Below are 20,050 nucleotides of genomic sequence, written 5' to 3'. Positions count from 1 at the left end.
TGTTCTGAAGAGCCAGTAGTATTCCCAACATTTTAAAACAATACCTTTAATATTAATTAATACACTGTAGATACTCAATTGCGTTATATAAAGTTGCCATTTCTTCACTGTATAATTTATTTCCTCCAAAAGGAAATATCATAGAGCTTGTGATAAATTCTCATTCTAGAGAAGTGTAAAATTATTATCTTTTATTTTAGGTGTTTGTTTAATTACTTCTATGAAAATACATCACTTCTATGTTTTTATCATCAACATTTAAGGCTTTCATTTCTTCTTCTTGCCTTTGTATAGGACTAAAAGACAGACATTGGGACTGTCTTTTTTTTTAAACCTACTCTCCTTCAGTGCACATTTCTCCAAGGATCAGAGTCATTTTTTTTTTTTTTTTTTTACTGTGTCTGTGGTACACAATCATTAATTTTGTTTGTGCTTTCTTGGCTGATCACTCTGCTCAGTGAACAGCTGTTATTAATTGTATGTACTACATGTATTGCATTCTATCAGAGTAAATTGACCAAACTAGATTCTTGCTACTACATCCATAAGACACTTTGGTCTCATCTCTTGAAGAGCAGTGACAGAAAGCATGGATCGAAGGAACTATAGTGGGCGAGTGAGTGAATTTGTGTTGCTGGGTTTCCCAGCTCCTGCGCCACTGCGGGCACTGCTGTTTTTCTTTTCTCTGCTGGCCTATGTGTTGGTGCTGACTGAAAATGCACTCATCATTACAGCAATTAGGAACCACCCTACCCTCCACAAACCCATGTATTTTTTCTTGGCTAATATGTCATTCCTGGAGATTTGGTATGTCACTGTCACGATTCCTAAGATGCTTGATGGATTCATTAGTTCAAATCAGAACCATGGGCAGCTGATTTCCTTTGAGGGCTGCATGACACAGCTCTACTTTTTCCTGGGTTTGGGCTGCACTGAATGTGTCCTTCTTGCTGTTATGGCCTATGACCGCTATGTGGCTATCTGTCACCCCCTCCACTACCCTGTGATTGTCAGTAATCGGTTGTGTGTGCAGATGGCAGCTGGATCTTGGGCTGGAGGCTTTGGCATCTCAATGGTTAAAGTTTTCCTCATTTCTCGTCTGACTTACTGTGGACCCAACACCATCAACCACTTTTTCTGTGATGTTTCTCCATTGCTCAACCTCTCATGCACTGACATGTCCACAGCAGAACTTACAGATTTTATCTTGGCCATTTTTATACTGCTGGGGCCACTCTCTGTCACTGGAGCTTCCTACATGGCCATCACTGGTGCTGTAATGCGCATCCCCTCAGCCGCTGGTCGCCATAAAGCCTTTTCAACCTGTGCTTCCCACCTTACTGTTGTGATCATCTTCTATGCAGCCAGTATCTTCATCTACGCCAGGCCTAAAGCACTCTCAGCTTTTGACACCAACAAGCTGGTCTCTGTACTCTATGCAGTCATTGTACCATTGCTCAATCCCATCATTTACTGCTTGCGCAACCAAGAGGTCAAAAGAGCCCTACGTCGCACTCTGCATTTGCATCAGGCCCAGGGCCGGGATGTTAATGCCAAGAAATCTGGTAGAGATGGTTAGGTAGGGAGGAGCTGATAAGTTTAGTAAAACTTGGGTTTGACTCTCTCTCTCTCTCTCTCTCTCTCTCTCTCTCTCTCTCTCTCTCTAGTTAGGAGTTAGAGTTTCTAGTTCCTGCAATAGCCCAGAAAAGGAAGAGGCATAAATTCCAAGGTACAGGTTGGATTTCTGCAGGATAGGGCTCTAGTTTATGGTGTAAGATATGGGCCAGTATTGTTCAGATAGTTTCAGCTTACACAAATCAGGTGCATTAAAGGAATCATGGGCTCCAAGAAGGAAAAGACACAAACCAGTAACTAGTCTGTGAAGCCAAAAGGTGAACATTCTGTTGTGGGTTTCCAAGAAAGGAGATAAGAAAATAAGACTTTTGGACAGATTTTTCATGTATTCTAGGTTGCCACTGAGCTTTCTATGTAGGCAAAGGAGCTGGGAACTCCTGATCCTCCTGCCTTCATCTCTGAAGTTCTTGTGAGAGATGGACCAAGATTTTGTGTTTGCTATGCAATCATTCTACCACTTTGACCACAGTGGCTTCTGGCTGCATTTCCAAATTTTCTGAGGTTATTGATTTAGTGTCTTCTCATTTACATGGCTGCATTTTAAGTAGACCAGCAGGGCTAGGTTTGTAGCATAGTCATCAGTACTTCCTATCATCTGTGAGGCTGTACCTAGTCCCAAGATTATGGGGAAACAAGAGTAAAGCCCATTGAACTTGCTACATGTACTCTCCAGTGAATATGACTAGAAGATGAGGAGAAAGGTGTAGAAGAAGAGGAGACAGTAAGTACAGGAAGTACTAGGTTCAGACTCCTTCACCAAATTCCAGTTAGTTACACAAACAGAATGATCTGGATACTTAGGGACTGACAAAGATTTCCTAGGATTCCTCACTTCTCCACGTCTGTCTTAGTATATATTATTTTACTTAGAACCCCATAAATTTTCAAAGAACATGCAGATAGTTTAAATATCTTCATTTTGAAGAAATGAACTGAGTCTTTTTAACATAAAGAATAAATAAACAAACACTGAAATATATGTTTTCTTTCTAATTGTAACTTGGCTCTCATCAGCCATGTTTCCTCAGTAACTCTTCCCCCACACTCTCTTTAGTCTCTGATAACTACCATTTTATTCTCAGTTTCTATGAGATCAGCTTTTCAGAGTTCACATTGTGGTATATATATTTGAATCGTACTGGGAAAAACCCACATCATAAAGGTATATATGTACATATACACACATTGAGATATTACAGATTTTTAATTTTTTTATTTTTTCCTTTTTTTATTTAAATTTGAAACAAGATTGTTTTACATGTCAATCCCAGTTCCCTAACCCTTCCATCCTCACATATCACCCCCACCAAACCCCAGCTATCCCCTTTCTGCTCCCCAGGGAGGGTGAGGCCTTGCATGGTGAGTCTTCAAAGTGTGTCATGTCATTTGGGGCAGGGCTTAGGCTGCCATGTGTCTAGGCTGAGAAAATATCCCTCTATGTGAGATGCACTCCCAAAGACTATACATGCTCTATATATGTCTAATTATTATGTGTCAATTAAAACAGAAATAATAGAAAAGCAAAATACTGGTACAATATTATCTTAAGAGACACATAAACAAATAATAAATTATTGTACTGTTTTATGAGCCTAGTTAAGTTTCTTTTAGAGGATTTTGTAACTTGGCATCACATCAGCTTTCATATAGTAATAAGACAAAAAGGTCATGCCCACAGGTAGAGATGTACTTCCTTTACAATCAGGTATCTACAGATGGGTGGATTCAATTTTTTCTGTTCAGGTCCGCTGGACATATATGGTCTTGGTAGAGCACAGAATTTTCTTAAAGTTTGGACAAATGCCTATGTTAACGTTCTGAGAAGGGTGAGTTTTTATGTTCATGCTGCAGTAATTCCCATCTAAAATAAACAGTACTAGACGTTGACTTTAGAGAATGTAAAAACCCACCCACAGTGGCCCTCTCTAGTACAAATGTTTGAAGAGTTTCCTATTCTCTAAAAGAGCAATTTGACTATGGCGAGTGATTAGAGGTACCAGGTGAAATCAGTTAGGTCTGAAGAAAGCTCCATAGAAATGACAATAGGCACTATTTCTGGGCTTGGGAGGATTCTGAAGGAAATTAATAGAATAATGGATGTTCAGTACACAATATATCTTTACTTAAGTCTGGAGAAATTTGGGATTGTGTAGCATATTCAGAGATTTGACAGAAACATAAAAGATAGGTTTCTTTTTCTAGAAAAGAATCTATTAGGCTGTTGTCTCTTGAGAACAGATATTACAGAGTATGAATACATTTTGTAGCACAAAGATGGGACTCTTTTCATAATACAGAGATATGCAGACTCAGTGTTCTTTATTCTGAAAATGAGGTAATAAAAATAGAGGGAATTCTTCATTACTCAGTGGCTCAATATAGAGCTTACTAAGAAAGAACATTAGTAACACACAGAATGAAGCAGTATTTAAATAAACAAGATTGCCTGAGTACATGAAAATTCATTAGCACGAATATGGGGAAGAGGTCCTACATAATGTGAACTTAAGAGCTCTTCATTGGAGACCAAAGCCCAGTTTTAATTTCTCAGACCTTGGAAATATGTTTACGAGTTGCTATCTTAGGTATTTGAACCACAGTCTTCAAGATCGGAGGCCTGAGTTTTATAACTGTTAGGTCTCAAATTGGCGACAAATGGCTAACTAAAGTACTTTTCAACATATCAAACCCTGTCCCCTTGGTTCTCCTAGCATCTCTCAGTTCTTACCTGTTTACAAGTTCCTGCCTGGCATACCCCATGCCCTACCCTAAACTCTATGGCCCAGGGACTAGATTGCCTTTTCCCTACCTGCTCTACTTTGTAACCAGTAAGCACATGGATATTAACTAAATATGGGCTTATAGTCATAGTTGTGCATCTCCTGAACATTTAAAATTCTCAGGAAATAGGTTACAGGCAAGGACAGATTTATCTGTGTCTCTACAGGCATGAGGCACAGGTCTACCAGATCATCCATGTTTGAAATATACAGAGGTTACACTCTCAAAATACTTTTACAACAAACATATATCTAATGTCTACTGTCATGTCTTTTAATTCCAACAAACTTATTGCACCCATGCTGAATCCTTTCATTTACTAAATAGGGAGTGAGAAAGTCAAGAATGCTACCAAGAAGACCTTGGGAAATGACCAGTGCTTCTTGTTCAGCTGATCACTCTGCCTTGAGAAGAACATAGTACCCTGTGTGCAATGTATCACAACAGTGACTGTGGACCTGTTTGTTATTAATAGTTCTTCACAGACACAAATTCCTAAAGAAATCACAGTAGAAAACAAAGCAAAATAAAAACCTAAACTCAAAAGGGAAGGAAGACACTACTTAATGCTATCACTGTAAACTAATATGTTTTGCTGTAGACATTTCAGTAACTTACAAATGACACCACATTCAATATGTTGATTTTTTTCAGATTAATTACATATAATCATATGTTTAGCATTTATTTAATATTTATAAGGTGTCAAAATAGAAATAATGCTCTCAAAATTATTATTGATTACCACCAACTTTGAATAAATTCCCAGTTCCTTAGTTCCCCTTTCAAATTTCTAAGTGTGATCCTAATGATCACATTTGTAATTTCACATCATTCACATGGTAAAACTGTAAGAATGCATCTCATGTTGATGTTGATATTAATACTATTTTTAAATCTCAAATATATGATTCAATATTTTTTACTATATGCTACTATTTCACATTGAAGAGACTCAGGTACCAAATTCCAGATCTACCTGGATAAAGACTATCTAAAATTGCAACTCATTCAGTTATAAAAAAAAAAATCTTAATTTTGTTCGTTAAAATACTTATCAGATGAGAATTTATCAATAATTATGACTGAAACCTAGCAAAAACATTAGTTGATAGTAACCAGATAGTTACTATTAGTACTAATTGTAAGTACCAGTTTTGGTTTCTTGTCTTCTTTAGTTTTTTAGGTTTATTTGTTTAATTTTATGTGTGCAGACACATGTTTCACGTGTGTATGTGCATGTTACATGCATATTCCTGGTATCTGTGAAGTTCAAAGGAGACCATCAGTTCCTCTGGAATTGGAGGTTTGAATCATTATGTGAGTGCTTTGTAATGAACAAAGTTTTTTTTTTTTTAAAAAAAAACAATCGAGTCATCTTTCCAATCAACTACAGCTCCTTGGTTTTTCGGCTAGCTTGATATCACTGACTGAGGGCTATATGAGAATTTCCTTTACTATATTTGAAATGTTTCTAAAAATCTAAAATAAAACATAGTTAAAATGTATATTTTAAAAAGAAGTGTACTGAGTGTATTAGTTTTGGTTGGCCTTAGTATTTGGGATGAATTGCTCCAAGGTTCTTCTGGCTTTCAAAGTTTACACTGAGAAATCAGCCATTGTTCTGATGTGGTCTCCTTTATGTGTGATTTGTGTTTTTCTCTTGCAGCTATCAAAACACTTTGTTGTTTGTATTTAGTGTTTTAACTATGATAAGCCATGGGGATTTTCTCGTCTTGTTGTTTTGTGTGTCTGTTGTGTGTTTCCTGAACTGTGCTATTTACTGATAGTCTATTTATTTATTTATTTTATATATTTTTTCTTATTTTACATATCGATCCCAGTTTTCTCTCCCTCCCTCTATCCCTCTTTCCCTCCCATGCACCCCCTATCTCCCTCCCATCCCATCCCATCTCCTCCCTCACTCCACAGGGAGGGTGATGCCTTCCAGGAGGGATCAACAAAATCTGTCCAGTCATTTGTAGTAGGGACTAGGCCCTCCCTCTTGCCTCTAGGTTAAGGGAGTATCCCTCCATGGGGAATATCTGATAGCCTATTTATATTAAACAATTTAATCGAATTTGGGCTGATTCCCATGGCTGATAAGTGTATATTATTCATTCATTTTTGATTTCAGTAGAGTGTACAGGAAACACATTAGTCTTTTGTGAAAAAGTCTTATTTTTTTCATGAATTAAATTTCACTAAATACATGGATTTTCTTGGTCTAGAAGTCTAAGTGCTATCCATTTTGCCACAGAGCCAGGTAATGAATGCATCTTTTGGGCCTTCATTCTTACTAAATGTCCAGCACTGGATTTAGAATTTTGGATTATTTGGGGCATAATTCATACCAGAGATTAACAGATCACCAGGGTGTACCAACCTGACAGACAGAAGGAGTTGAAATTTCCTCCTTAGCATAGAGAATGCACATTACAAAGATCCTTTCAGTGACTGAATGTGTTTGAGAGTTCAAGGCAATGAGCATGGCCTCTGTTCACTTTTGAGACCAAATTACTCTGTCATCTCTTGTATATTTTAATCATTCCATAGTCTTTCCTGGGCTACTGTTTAAACAAAAACCTTTCTCAACTCATCCCTGATGGTCAAATCCTGGCCAAGCTTCATATCCCAGCACAGACAATACTCAACATTTGAGTAGTTAGCATGAAGAAATTTTAGAGCTGTTTTTCTGTTGTTTTGAATTTTTTCCTGAGTATTGTTAGTTGACTCTGCTTCTTTTAGCATCACTGAAGTATGGCTGACTAGTAAAAATTATTTATTTAAGGTATATACTATAATTTAGCACATGCATATATTGTGAAATGATGATCCAAATCAAGCTAATTAGCATATTCATCACCTTACCTTTGCCTTTTTTGTGTCTCACTGCAAATTTCAACTATACACTTAATTATTAATTGCACTTATCATGCTATACATTCAATCTTATAAATTATTCATCTTAGAACAGAAAAGAAAATAAGCCCTTGGGCTAATATTTCCTTTTCCTTTCTGATGTTCCCAGAACTAGCAATCGCCATTCTATTTCCTATTAGTGATACAAATTTAAATTGTTTCCACATGAAGATGGGATCAGATGGTATATATATATCAACAATTCTGGTTTATCTAACTAAATGAATCTCTGGTTAATCTATGTTGCTGTAACAGAATGTCCTTATTTTTAAAGAATAAATAATGCTGAAGCCAGAGATTTGGCTCAGTGTTTAGGAATACTTGTTGCTCTACAGAGGACCAGGTTTCAGGTCCCAGAACCTACATGACAGTTTATAATCCTCTGTAATTCTAATTCTATAGAATCTAGTGCCCTTTTATGGCCTCCATGGGCACCAGTTATACATGTGGTATGCATATATACATAGGTACATTGAGGCAAAATACTCTTATACATACAAATAACATAAATAAACCAAACAATGAGAGTAAATAATGACTATTGAACAGACAAACAATAATTCCTTTATTAATTTGTTCATGTTTGCTTACCTTCACTAATCTTTTCTTAAAAAAGTATGTTTTGTTTTTTATTTAATATATGTCCACTTTAGTCTTTTATTTACATTTTTTTGTACTGATTTAACCTTAAGTTATTCTATTTAGTTTCTGGATAGACTGGTGTAAGTTTTTATTTTTTTATTTTTATTCATACCATAATACTCAATACAAATTGATTCAATTTAAACAGATTTAAACAGAACTTGAAAAGCAGGCAGAGCTTCTCAGGTTCTTTGCAGAGCACACAAAGTTTACCCAGAACCAGGACAGGGTGATATAAGTTGGTCCCTGGGGAGAAAGCACAAGAGTAAAAAAGATGAGCAAGTGCTGAGTATATATCTTGCCTCTTCTTGCCTTGAAGTTGTCATAACTACCATGCAGACCAATGATCATTCTTCTCACAGGAGTGTAAGATTCCACAGACTAGTTCTCTTTCTCAAATCAGTGTAGATGTCTGAAGAGTTTTCCATCCTCAGAATAAAGAAAGGAGGGTGATGCTTAGTGGTTGGTGATAGCAGAGAGGTTGATGGACCCAGAAGGTTCCCAGAAATATGAGGGGAGGTGCAGTGGTCACAGGCTGTATTCTTTAACAAGAGAAAGAATATTCCAGAGATACAAAATGGGTAACAAAGAGTCAACAGATCTTAAAGTTGAGGCAATTGTGACAAATGCATACCTTGTAGCTGTTAGAGGAACAGGAAATAAATTTCTTATTCTAGAAAGTGTCAGTGAGTGTTGGTGTTCATTAGAACAAGCAGATTAAGGACTGTAAAAAAAAAGAGTCAGAGGGCAGAATGAAAGGGCATTTTTCCTTGGGGTACCATAAGAGACAAGAGTTTACTGTTTTGGCTTCTAAACAAGACACACAGATGCGGTGGTTCTGTATTCCTTTAGGCTTAACACTAGATCATAAATTATGAAGAAGGAATTGGATGTGCTGGAATAATAAAAACCATTAAAAAGTGAGTTAGAAAAGAGACATGAATGATCTATAATTCAGAGATTTTTTCATGGGTGCTGTTTCAATTTTCCAACAAATTCTGATTATTTTATTCTCTGAACTTCAATAGTAAAAGCAAACAAAAGAAAGAGAAGAATAACTGCATGTGTCTATGAGTACAGATGTTTATGATTTGAGTAAGTATCTATGGGTCTAGTGTAAGTATCTATGGGTCTAGATAGTCAATACTAATAGGAGATGACTATGAATTGAATCTATGCCATATGCCTCCTTTGCATGGTTTTATTCAATTTTCACATCTCAGATGATGTTGATATACACTTCTATGACTTTTCACTTCATAGGAGAGGAAATGGAAGGGCATAATTGTTCAGTGATGCAGAACACAGCTATCAAGTATTGTAAAGAAGACTGAAGCCTTGCCCTGATTGTGAACTCTATGCTCTTAAACTGCATGTAGAGGTGAGTGTGAGGTAAAGTATCTGGCTCATGACAGAGTGCAGATTGTTATACATGGGATGAGTTACATCGGATGTCTTCCCTGAGCTGTCTTTATGTTAATGCAAGGTTACTTGTTGAACCTTGAGTGGGTCTTTTCTGATAGTTTGGCTAGAAAACATGTTCCAGCTATTCTCTTTCCTTTATCCCAGCATGTGGGGATTACAGACAGGTTACCGTGCATACCTACCATTTACATGGGTTTTGGGGATCTGAACTCAGATCCTCATGCTTGATGACAAGAGCTGCATCCACTAAGACGTCTTCACAGCCTCGTGAAGTTTTTTATAGATGTCTTCTAAGTGGACATTTCCAATAGTTACTATAGTATAAAATTTTTTATAGACTCTACTTGAAGAAATTGTGGGTCAAAGGACTATAGCTAAAATATCACTCAAAATGAAACTTTTTGAGGATTTTCTGATTAAGTGCTTATGAATGAATGTTTAACCAATGATTTCCTAGTTACACAGAAATAGAATCAGTGTGGAGGGGCGAAGCTATCTATTGTCTCTAACAAACGATCTAGGAATTGCACTGACATTCTAACCACTATCTGTAGATAAGAATATTAGGGTAGAAGTGATTTTTTTTAAAACAAAAAATCCTTTATTCTGGTTTCTTCAGGTATTTCTCTAAAATAGAGAACACTCATCACAAATAAATTAATCAAAATAAGATCCATTTTGATCGCTTTCAGTTGCTCTAGAGAGACAAAGCACCATGAACCATACTATATAGTTGCAGTGTTTCTGTGAGTCAGTCACACTTAACAGTACATAAGAAACAGTAGTCTGCTAGAACTTTTTGGAATCATTAAAATAATCTTCCAATTATAATAAATGTTCTACCATATATGAAATAAACTGTAATGTACTAGAAAATACATGTGTGAACTTATTCTTCATATTTCTATTAATTTTAAAGAGTGTAAGCTACATGCAGAGACAGCTTAGATTTTTTCATTTTATTTTTTGAGAATTTCATATATGAGAACTTTATGTACACAATTTTCATCCCTCCCTACTCCCATCCACAAAACCTAATGAGTCATTTAATATGGCATGTATGCACATGTATTTAGGGCTTTGATAAACTATCAGGGGGCTCATCCATGGAGAAATAGTTTCCCTGTCTCAGCATCCATTGATTGCTTGAATGCCTTCATGTGGGAATGGAGCCTTGTGAAACTGTGCTCATCTGCATTGGCATGTCAACTGGTCTTGTTTAAATTTAATGAGTACACATTTCATATCACATCTAGGAGACATTAGCAGCAGATGGCTTCATCATCTAGCTCTTAAAAATCTTTCTTCCCCCTTCTGTGGTATTTCCTGGGATTTAGGTGTAGAGGTTGCATTGCAGATGTATGAACTAGGATTTGGAACTACATGGCCACTAGTTTTTGAATTTCTAACAATTATAGATTTCTGTAATAGTTTCTGTCAACTGAGAAAGGAACTTTGTTGAGATGTGAGAGCTATACTTATCTGGCTGCTCTGGTATATAAACTACATGACCCCAGTCACACCAGAGAGTAGGGGGAACCTCAGGGGCAGACAAGACTCTGGTGAACTCACTAAGGTCTGTTGGTATAGGAGTGGTAGAAAATTGAACTTTTGATTCTGGAACTTTTTTCTAAAAAAATATTTTGATGGAAATTATTTTATCACATTGAAGAGGGGAGTCTTTATTAATATAAATTTTATTTTGAATCTTATTCACAAGAAGAGTGAATTACTAACTTATTTTTTATTGTTTGATGCCCTAGATATTGCCTTTACTTGTGATGTTACCACAGAATATGTCAGCATCTCCCAGTACCTTTGGTCATGTTGGACATGAACATCACTTTGGTCAGTGAGTTCATCCTGGTGGGCTTCCCTACAGCTCCTTGGCTACAGGTCCTCCTATTCTTCCTTTTCCTTGTGGTCTATATGTTGATTATAGCAGAGAATCTTGTAATTATATTCACTGTCTGGGCCACTGGCTCCCTCCACAAGCCCATGTATTATTTCCTAAGTAGCATGTCCTTTCTAGAGATCTGGTATGTCTCTGTCACGGTACCCAAGATGCTAGATGGATTTCTACTGCAGAGACGGCACATTTCCTTCACAGGCTGCATGACCCAGCTCTACTTCTTTATCTCACTTGCCTGCACAGAGTGTGTGCTCCTGGCAGCTATGGCCTATGATCGCTATGTGGCCATCTGTCACCCTCTCAGATACCCAGTTATTATGACCACAGTTTACTGTATGCAGCTGATGGCTCTTTCTTATTTCAGTGGCTTCATGGTCTCTGTTGTCAAAGTCTATTTCATTTCACATGTTGCTTTCTGTGGCTCCAATGTCATGAACCATTTTTTCTGTGATATCTCACCAATCCTCAAATTGGCATGCAAAGACATGTCCACAGCTGAGTTAGTAGACTTTGCTTTGGCCATTGTCATCCTCGTCTTCCCTCTTATTACCACTGTGCTCTCTTATGTCTACATAGTTTCCACCATTCTGCGTATACCCTCCACCCAGGGAAGAAAGAAAGCCTTCTCTACCTGTGCCTCCCACCTCACTGTGGTCATAATTTATTACACAGCCATGATTTTCATGTATGTCCGACCCAGAGCTATTGCATCTTTTAATTCCAACAAACTCATCTCTGCTGTATATGCAGTCCTTACACCCATGTTGAACCCTTTCATTTACTGCCTAAGGAACCAGGAAGTCAAGGATGCTATCAAGAAGACTCTAGTAGGAGGTCAGTGCTTCCTGCTAAGCTGATCCCCTTACCTTGAGAAAAAGACATTGCCCTTGTAATTTATGAGAATTATCGTGGCCCTTTTATTAATAGTTTCACTTTACAAACTTGGATTTGTAAAGAAATCACAATACAGGCAAAACAACAAATAAATAAATAAACAAACATATAAATAAAAGGAACTAATATTTATCACTTCAACTATGAGCTGTTATTAACACTAAGAATCTTATAACATATAGAATCTGTTGTTAGTATTTTACTCAAAATAAACTATTTGATTCTCAGAGCAATTTATGGTCAGTTGGCTGATATGCAAATTGAGAAAATGAAGTCCAATGAGATTAAATAAATTGTCTATGATTGAAACTAATTAATATTAAAGCCTTTGCCTGAGTCCAATAAATCTTGCCCATGAATGTTCTTTCTGCATCTCTGATCTGTGACAATAGCTCTAGAGGACATTAGCCTTTAGACGTTGTTACAGTTTATAGGGTCATGTCATCCAGCAAAAAATTCTCCTAAATATTCTCAAAATATTCTTATTCTCTCTCTCCTTGCCTTCCTCCTTCCCTCCCTCTCCCCCTCTCTGTCTCATTCTTTTGCTGTTGACACTTTCCATTAGTCCAATTGAATGAAACCAGAGGCCAATGGGGAAAATGCAATGTAATGAATAATGTACAGTGAGAGATGTGATGACAATTGATAGCAGTGTTGTACTTATTGAAGTTATAGGTGATGAAATATTGTTGGTTTAAATAATAATGTTTATAATTTTGTAACCCTTTTATATGCTTAGCTCTGTTTTTCAAATATTTCTGTAGAGGAAAGCTCAATTTTTCCATACTATAAAAATTGATGTTCCTGTAACTTTTATCAAATGAACAGTAGTTACTGAGCAAGGTGAACTGACTACTCAGCCTAGACTGTAGTACCTTTTCATCACAGGTGATAGGTTCTCAGTCTTCGGTTTGTGTTTGACCTCTTTATCATAGCACAAGCCCCTCTAGAGCTGAAAGTAACCCTTCATCAGTGTCTCTACAATGTCTGCTGTGGTGCTAGATATAATAAGCCCATGTTTTGTTTATCACCATTTCTCCATTCTGCCCCCATGCTTTGCTTTACGAGATTCTTTTTCTTTGTACACTGTATAACCAAGGAGGAAAGAGGAGTTAATCACATGGTCTTGATCTCCTATTATCCTCTGATTTCAATCAGTTGGGCCAATGGAAATTGTCAGCATGAAAAGTAGAATGAGAGAGGGAGGGAGGGATAAGGGAGGGAGAGAGAGAGAATACTTAGGAGATTTTTTCCCCCACTGGATGACACGACCCTATGAATTGTAAAAACTCATGAACCAGCATCCCATTAACTTTTCTTTTTGGGTTGTTTACATCAGATTAACAGTGTATTGTAAGGTTTGTGAAAGAATTTTCTAAATACATTGTACCAAGTACTTCCATTCAACCCCTGAGTTTCACTAATTTTTTTCTTTTTCTTTTTATATATTTTATATAACCAAGTCCATTTAAATGAAAACAAACATTTATAGACAATATTTGGGAATTTGGGCGTTGTTCTTTCCAAACTACTTCTTGCTGGTAAGGGGCGCTGTCATGGGGGATTCGAAGAGGATTCAGAAATCCTGGCTGTAGTTTGTCAGGCTGCTTTGTCCAGCTGTTTTGAATGTAGGATCACCTGGTACTCTGTTTCAGGTGGTCTGGCTTGATCAAACCACATTAGTCTGGAAGGAATCCACATCTTTTCATTTTCTGTGAAAACAAAAATAGAAATCCTTTTCCCCAGTAACTTGTCCTTGAACTTAAATTTTGGAGTCAAAGCATTTTTTTTAATTTAATTTATTATTTTACATCTCCATCCCAGTTCCCTCTCCCTCCCTCCCTCCCTCTATCCCTTCCTTCCTCCTTCCTTCCCTCCCTTTTACCCTCTCTGCCCTCTCACATGCACTCTAACCATCCTCCCCTCCCATCCCCCCACCCCAATTCCATATGTAGGGGAATACCATCCAGTTGGGGTCATGTAGGTCTGACAGGTCATGTGAAGTAGGGACTAGGGCTTCTCTCCTGTCTCTAGATTAAGGCAGTTATCCCTCCAAGGGGGATGTGTTCACAAAGTCCTTTTGTACATCAGGGATACATCCTGGCTCCACTGTCTGAGGTCCCTCAGACTGCTCAGTCCTTCTGGCTAAGACCCATATTCAGGGGGACCTGAGTCAGTCCCATGCTGGCTTCCCAGCTATCAGTCTGGGGGCCCGTCAGCTCCTCCTTGTTCAGGTAAGCTGTCTCTAAGTGTTTCTGCAGCCTGGTCTTGTCCTCTCCATCTGCATCTGGGTTCTACTTCGACTCAGTGTTTATGTATGGGTGTTTACTCCTGTTTCCAACAGGCATTAGGTGAGGGCTCCATGGTGGTGGATAAGTTAGTTGTTGATCTCACTATCCGTGAAGGGCATTTATGGTAGCCTTTCCACGGAAGCTCAAATTGTTAGTGGTAGCAGTCCTGTAGTTCTCTAGACCTTTCTTTGAGTTCAATTTTATCTTCAAACCAATCAATATTGGCTCCCTCTTTTATGTTCTTTCTCTCTCTCTCTTTCCTGTCTTCTATTTCTAACCAGGCTCAATCTTCCTGGTCGTACATGTTTTCCTTTCCTCCCCCTGGTTTTCTCCTACTTCACTCTCCATTCACTGCCCCCCCCCACTTCCCCTGAGCTCTGGGGGACTTGTCCCTTCTCAGTTCTGTGAGGGACTTTATATGAATCTCTTAGAATACACCTTGTATTCTAGTTCCTCTGGTGGTATGAATTATAGGCTGGTGATCCTTTGATCTAGGTCTAAAATCCATATATGAGTGAGTACATACTGTGTTCCTCTCTTTGTGACTGGGTTACCTCATTCAGGATGGTTTCTTCAAGTGCCATTCACTTGCCTGTGAATTTCAAGATACCATTATGTTTTTCTGCAGAGTAGTATTCCATTGTGTAGATGTGCCACATCTTCATTAACCATTCTTCAATTGAGGGGCATCTAGGTTGCTTCCAGGTTCTTGGTATTACAAATAGTGCTGCTATGAACATAGTTGAACAGATGTCTTTGTTGCATGGACGTGAATCCTTTGGGTATATGCCTAAGAGGGGGATTGCCAGGTCCTGTGGTAAACTAATTCCCATTTTCCTGAGGAACTGCCATACTGATCTCCAAAATGGCTGTATGAGTTTGCACTCCCACCAGCAGTGGAGGAGTGTTCCCATTTCTCCACATCCTTTCCAACATGAGTCATCATTGGTGTTTCTAATTTTAGCCATTCTGGCAGGAGTAAGATGGTATCTCAAAGTTGTTTTGATTTGCATTTCCCTGATAGCTAAGGATGTGGAGCATTTTCTTTTTGATTTCCTCTATTGAGAATTCTTTCTTCAGTTCTGTACCCCATTTTTTCATAGGGTTATTTGGTGTTTGTTGACTAGTTTCTTGAGTTCTTTGTATATTTTGGAGATCAGCCCTTTGTTGGATATAGGATTGGTGAAAATCTTTTCCCAGTCTGTGGGCTGCCGTTTGATCTTGTCCACTGTGTCCTTTGCCTTACAGAAGCTTTTAAGTTTGATGAGGTCCCATTTATTAATTGTTGCTCTCAGTATCTGTGCCCCTGGAGTTATGTTCAGGAAGCGGTCTCCCATACCAATTTGTTCAAATGTACCTCCTACTTTCTCTTCTAAGATGTTCAATGTGGCTGGATTGTTGTTGAGGTCTTTGATCCATTTGGACTTGAGTTTTGTGCATGGCGACAGACATGGGTCTATCTGCAGTCTTCTACACACCCTCATCCAATTGTGCCAGCACCATTTGTTGAAGATGCTGTCCTCGCCCCATTGTATAATTTTAGCAGTTTTGTCAGGTGTTCATAGGTGTGTGGGTTAATATCAGGATTTTCAATTCGATTCCATTGGTCTACATGTCATTTTTCAGCAACTGCAACTTCTTTACTAAGGTTGAGATAGGAGTTCTGAAGTCAAAATCTACCTCTGACAACAATCCCAAAGAATTGTTTTCCAGTCTTTCTGGCTATCTTTGTTTTTTTTTTTTTTTTTTTTTAATAATTTTTAAGTTTAAATTTGAAGCAAGCTTGTTTTACATATCATTCCCAGTTCATGCACCCTCCTGTCCTCCCCTGTTCTCTATACCAACCCCCATCCCATCTCCTTTCTGCTCCCCAGGGAAGGTGAGGCCTTCCATTGGGAGTTGTCAAAGTCCATCATATCATTTTGGAGCAGGGCCCAGGTCTTCCCCCATGTGTGTTGGCTGAGAGAGTATCCCTCTTTGTGGAATGGGCTCCCAAAGTCCATTCATATACTAGGTATAAATACTTATCCACTACCAGAGGCCTCATAGACTGCCCAGTCCTCCCAACTAACACCACATTCAGGGAATCTGGGCCAGTTCTATGCTGGTTTTCCACCTGCCAGACTGGGGTCCATGAGCTAGCTCCCCCTTGTTCAGGTCAGCAGTTCCTATGGGTTTCTCCAGTCTGGTCTTGACCCCTTTGCTAATCACGCCTCCCTGTCTGCAGCTGGATTCCCAGAGTTTGGCTCAGTGTTAAGCTGTCTGCTTCTGTTTCTATCAGCTACTAGATGAAGGCTCTAGGATGGCAAATAAGATAGTCATCAATCTCATTATCATGGAAATGTATTTAAGGTAGCCTCTCCACTATTGCTTAGATTGTTAGTTGGGGTCATCCTTGTAGATCTCTGGATAATTCCTTAGTGCCATATTTCTCTTAAAACCTATAATGGCTCCTTATGGTGTATCTCTTTCTTGCTCTCAATTCTTTCCCTGATTCAGATTCGTGCACCCTTATGCCCACCTCTTCCCTCCTCTTCCTCCTAACGCCCTCTCCACTCCCCTCCTAATTCCCTCTACTCTCCCCTCATGCTCCCAATTTGCTTGATAGATCTTGTCCCTTTCCCCTTCTCCAGGATAGCATGTATGTCTTTCTTACAGTCCTCCTGTTTCCTAGATTTTCTGGTGGTGTGGATTGTAGGATGGTAATCCTTTGCTCTATGTCTAAAAATCACATATGAGTGAGTACATAACACATTTGTCATTTTGTAACTGGGTTACATCACTCAGGATGGTTTCTTCTAGTTCTATCCATTTGCCTGTGAATTTCAAGATTCCATTGTTCTTTTTATTTTTCTACTGAGTAGTACTCCATTGTGTAATTGTACCACATTTTCTCTATCTATTCTTCAGTTGAAGGGCATTTAGGTTGCTTCCAAATTCTGACTATTACAAATAATGCTGCTATGAATATAATTAAACAGATGTCCTTGTTGTATGAAGCACATCTTTTGGGTATATGTCTAAGAGTGGAATTACTGGATCTTGAGGTAGACTGATCCCATTTTCCTGAGGAACTGCCATACTACCAGAAATTCAAAGAACAGCTAATACCAATACTCCCAAAAGTATTGAAGAGCAATACTTTGAGAAGCAGAAGGGTCATTGCGAAACTCTTTTTATGAGGCTACAATTACCTTAGTACCCAAGCCACACAATATTAAGAGTAGTTTTCCCACTGGCCTGGACCCACAGGTGTGCCAGCCCCAGATAACACAAAGAGATGCTGTATTAGATATAAAGCTTTTGGCCTGTTACTAGCATTTCTTATTGGATAGCTCTGTCTTAAATATTAACCCATTTCTATTAATCTAAGTGTTTCCACATGGTCTTAACTTAACAACTTAACTGTTGTTATACTCTCTTGGTCCTACCTATTGAATCTCTTCCTACCTCCTCCTGAATTCTCCTTGTCTCCTAGTCCTGCCTATCTTGCTTTCCTATTGGCCAACAGTGCTTTATTCATTAACCAATATGAGAAACATACTTCCAGACTGACATCTCCCATCAACACAAGAACACAACTACGAAAGAAAACTACAGACTAATATCCCTCATAAATATTGATGCAAAAATACTCAATAAAATACTGGCAAATCAAATCCAAGAACACATCAGAGAAATCATCCACCATGACCAAGTAGGCTTCATCCCATGGGAATCTTATCAGTAATAATTTCTCCTATTTGTGACAGGCTTACCCTGTGTAGCTTTGGAGCCTATCCTTGAACTTGCTCTTGCAGTCCGGGATGGTCTCACATTCACAGAGATCTGCCTGCCTCTGCCTCCCAAGTGCTGTGATTAAAGGCATGTGCCACCACTACCCTTAATTACTCCTTTTTATTAATAGAATTACAGTGGATTTGTCATCAGAGTATTAATAAGGCAGGCACCACAGGAAAATCATTATTTGCTCTGAACCTCTTGATCATAAAACAGAAAAGAGTAGCAACCTTTTACAGACCTGAAGACTTGGCCATCGATGAGGCATTTTAATTGCCAATATTAGACTCAGTTTATTGTGAATGGTTTCTAAAATGGAGCGATGGTGCTTTTTTTGGCTTTTGTCATAGGAAAGCTCACATGTGTAAAACAGAGACAATTTTATTCATCTCAATGTCTGAGTAATGTTATGGTAAATAAATCACACACTATAACAATTCAAAGGTTTCTGATATCCTAGGATATTCTAGGATATCCTAGAAAGGTAGAAACTTAGTTTGTTGTAAGCATACATAGAACAATATCAGAATACCCCACATGAACAATTAGTTTTAGTAGTTATTTTCTTTTACATCCTTAGTTTTTCTTGTTATAAAATGAAGGCTTTGTTGAATGAATAATTTGATATAATATTTACATTTTATTAAAATAAATTCACATCCTTGTTTTTAGTTATAGAGTTAGTGTGAAAATGTGTTTACTTGACTGTTGTAAAGATTACACCAATTTTTTATCAGCCAAATTTTTCTTAGTCTTCTCTAATAGAAGAACATTTTACAGACTGAAAAAAATAACCAAATTATATGCAATAACCTTCAGATTTTGCCACTTAACTGGCTGTCCTCAAAGAGAGGTATATGAAGAGATAGGGTTGTAGGCTTGTCACATATTTTTGATGATCTGTGACCTCATTTGTTAATTGATGACAAGTGTGAATAATTTTTGACTAGGTTTGGACCCTGTCTTATACTTAAGAAAGTTTCCTCTTTCATTGGCTGAATCTCCAGACTCTGAAAGACCTGAAAAATTTCCTTGATTTTTTCCCCTTTGATCCAAAGTCTATTCATAGCTGGCTATCTAGTCTTAGAATCCTGAAAGTAACAGGAGAGATGGAAAAATTAAGTTAGATAACAGTGTGAAGTTTGCAAATTAATTAGAACAGAAATACTCTAAGCTGTTTGATCCAAGTATAATTTCATACTTTTCTCTTTCCTACTCTCCTTTGTTATGGATTCCTTTTTGATTTTCTCTTGGATCTCTAAATGGATACTCTTGTTACCATGCTTCTATAAGGAAGACCCAAGATAATTCTTCTAAGACGACAAGAGGGCCAATACCATGCTACATAGAAGACAAAACTGTCAAATGTGCTTTATCCTCATTGCTCACTTTCTTAGCCCTGTGTACAATTACTGATTTTTAATGCTTAGAATAAGAGAGTAGAAACAAAGCCTTGTTTCTCCAAAGAGTCTAATAGGTATCAAAACTTCCATGAAATTCTTTTTCATGTGCTTTGGTCGCCTCATCTTTATCCTCTTTCAAATAATATTAACACATTAAAGAGAGTTACTTTATCACAGAGAGGGAGAAAATAAAGGCTTGGGACATATCTGGGTCTAGGTTCTGCCTGGGAGAGACAGTGGGAGGAGTCAACATATAAAACAACCAGGGGTTGTCAGAGAAACAGGTAGAACAAGAGCCAGAGCAAGAGTGAAAGAGGACTGGAAAACACAATGAACAGTGGTAGAGAAAAATCACAAACAACAGA

At 37.9% G+C, this 20,050-nt stretch overlaps 2 protein-coding genes across 2 annotated transcripts; both read left to right on the top strand.

Annotated features, from left to right (window-relative positions):
* The first annotated feature begins 589 nt into the window (after positions 1-589).
* Positions 590-1,579, top strand: LOC127228126 (olfactory receptor 226). The gene has a single exon (XM_051192600.1). The coding sequence runs from the start codon at positions 590-592 to the stop codon at positions 1,577-1,579; it is 990 nt and encodes a 329-aa protein (XP_051048557.1).
* Positions 1,580-11,229: 9,650 nt separating this feature from the next.
* Positions 11,230-12,174, top strand: LOC127227617 (olfactory receptor 6). The gene has a single exon (XM_051191990.1). It carries the CDS (start codon positions 11,230-11,232, stop codon positions 12,172-12,174), a length of 945 nt encoding a protein of 314 aa, XP_051047947.1.
* Positions 12,175-20,050: the final 7,876 nt, after the last annotated feature.

Source organism: Phodopus roborovskii, unplaced genomic scaffold (assembly GCF_943737965.1).
Source record: "Phodopus roborovskii unplaced genomic scaffold, PHOROB, whole genome shotgun sequence".
Lineage (NCBI taxonomy): Eukaryota > Metazoa > Chordata > Mammalia > Rodentia > Cricetidae > Phodopus > Phodopus roborovskii.
This window is presented reverse-complemented; position numbering and strand designations above follow the sequence as displayed.